Source organism: Triticum dicoccoides, chromosome 1B, assembly GCF_002162155.2.
Source record: "Triticum dicoccoides isolate Atlit2015 ecotype Zavitan chromosome 1B, WEW_v2.0, whole genome shotgun sequence".
Lineage (NCBI taxonomy): Eukaryota > Viridiplantae > Streptophyta > Magnoliopsida > Poales > Poaceae > Triticum > Triticum dicoccoides.
The window spans coordinates 634509446-634511424 of record NC_041381.1 but is presented as its reverse complement, the minus strand read 5'-3'; the positions used below and the strand labels follow the sequence as shown (position 1 = coordinate 634511424).

The following is a 1979-nucleotide window of genomic DNA, read 5'->3' as shown; positions in this document are numbered from 1 at the left end:
TAGGGGAAGAAGAGATAACAGGTAGGAGGGGGAAGGAGGAGGGGGAGGTGACATGAGTGGTGGGGCTGCTGCCGAAGAGGAACTGGGAGCGGCCGGCGCCGGCGGCGTGTGAGCGACAGCGTTCCACTGTGTTCTCCCCTCTTCGAGAAGGATCGAATGCCTCTATAGTTTCCTGGTTGGGTGAGTTGGGGATCGATGGAGCAGGACACAGAGCACAAGGGCAGATCCTGTATCTGATGGTCGAAAATTGTAGATGGCAGGCACACCATCACTACCAACTCGTATTTTTATAGGAGTAGAGATAGAGATTATGTGTATGTCCAATTTTGATTGGAATTTTTGTAGTGGTGTTGTGAACATCCATATGTTTCTTTTTCAGAAAAAAAGACGTGTTTGAATTTGAATTTATTTGATAATTTTCCCGAGGAATATGAACTACCGGAATAAAGAAAATCGACCACATACACTTTATTGCCGCCTTCGAGTGTCCTCGTTATCCATTTACACCAAAGCACATGGATCGTAACTCTTTAACTATTACAGAACCGGACACGAGTAGTACATCAAATCGAAGGCAAACTTAACACTAAATGAGCTGAAATCACGAAAGAGTGGAAACATACAAATATGTAGAAGGCCCGCGAACGACCAAACAGGACTAAAGGAAAGCAAATCAAGCGCGAACGCATGCGTCTAGTGATTCCTGGTGGTGGTGGTGGTGGTGTCCTTGGTGGTGGCGCCGGTGGTGGTGTCCTTGGTGGCGTTGTCGCCGCCCATGCCCAGCGTGTTGGCCACGGCGTCCTTGGCGCCCACCACGGCGTTCACCACCGTCTCGCCGGCCTGCTGGAGGACGCTGCCGGTCTTGTCCTTGCCGGCGACGGCGGACTCCTTGGTGTACTGCGCCGTCTCCGAGGCCTTCTGCTTGGCAGCCTCGGTCGTCTCGGCGGCCTTCTGCTTGGCCATCTCTGTCTTCTCGCCGAGGTAGCTGCCGGTCTGGTCCTTGGTCTCGGCGGCGCGCTCCTTGGCCGCCTGCGCCGTCTGCGCAGTCTTGTCCTTGGCCTCGGCGGCCTTCTGCTTGGTGGCCTCGGCCGTCTCGCCGGCCTTCTGCTTCGTGGCCTCCGTGGCCTGACCGGCCTTCTGCTTCGTTGCCTCGGCCGTCTCGCCGGCCTTCTGCTTGGTGGCCTCGGTGGTCTGTCCGGCCTTCTGCTTGGTGGCCTCCGTGGTCTGCCCCGCCTTGTCCTTGGTCGCGCCCATCACCTGCCCGGTCTTCTCCTGAAATTCATCCAACAGACAGAACATCTCAGACCCCCGCCGGAGCAACGGCGCATGCGCGCGGCAGAGCACACACTACACACTAAGGAGACGACGGTTACCTCGGTGCGGGCCTTGGTCTCGCCGGCGTGGTAGCTGGCCTGGTTCTGGTTGGAGGCCATATTGGTTTCTTGAGCTAGCTCGGAAGGGGGAAATGTCACTCGCTTTAGGCTTCTGCTCGACTGTGCTTGGAATGGATCGGCTTCTTGTGATATGGTGAGGAGCACGGAGCAGGTGGCCTTTGTAGGCAGAAGCTATGAGCCACGTTGCGCGGCGGTGCTCGTACATGGCCGCCACGTAGGGAGGACACGCGTTGCCGCTCCCCGGCCGTACCTTCGCGAAGCTCTGCCATGTAGATGGAACCGATTCGATCGAGCCCATGCCGGAGGAAGAAGAGGCCAAAAGGGGCGAAGAAGCTGCAATAAACAAGTGTAAAGGCGTGGCGCAGGCGAGCGAGCACAAGTTGGATGCGGCTCTCTGGCTGCGAGGTTGCAACTTGGTGGCGGTGCGGTGGAGCATGCATCGACGCCATCGTCGCCGCCATGTGCATCGGCATCTCTGATGATCCATCGACGTGTTGTTTTTTCTCTCGGTGTAATTTGTTTGTGTGCGCGCGGTGTCACGTGCGATGCCTGTCTTACCGCAAAAGGAAGCAACGCGAATAAACA

The 1979-nt window shown here is 56.7% G+C and overlaps 1 protein-coding gene across 1 annotated transcript; it reads right to left on the bottom strand.

Annotated features, from left to right (window-relative positions):
- Positions 1-444: 444 nt before the first annotated feature.
- On the bottom strand, positions 445-1534 carry LOC119349262 (late embryogenesis abundant protein, group 3-like). The gene is made up of 2 exons (XM_037617288.1): positions 1374-1534; positions 445-1272 (listed from the first exon to the last, which is right to left on the bottom strand). Exons 1-2 carry the CDS (start codon positions 1431-1433, stop codon positions 694-696), a joined length of 639 nt encoding a protein of 212 aa, XP_037473185.1. The 5' UTR covers positions 1434-1534; the 3' UTR covers positions 445-693.
- Positions 1535-1979: the final 445 nt, after the last annotated feature.

Coding starts and splice junctions, on each gene's coding strand:
- LOC119349262 (XM_037617288.1), bottom strand. CDS start 1,433: ATGGCCTCCAACCAGAACCAGGCCAGCTACCACGCCGGCGAGACCAAG. Junction 1,273..1,373: donor AGACCAAGGCCCGCACCGAG/GTAACCGTCGTC, acceptor GATGAATTTCAG/GAGAAGACCGGGCAGGTGAT.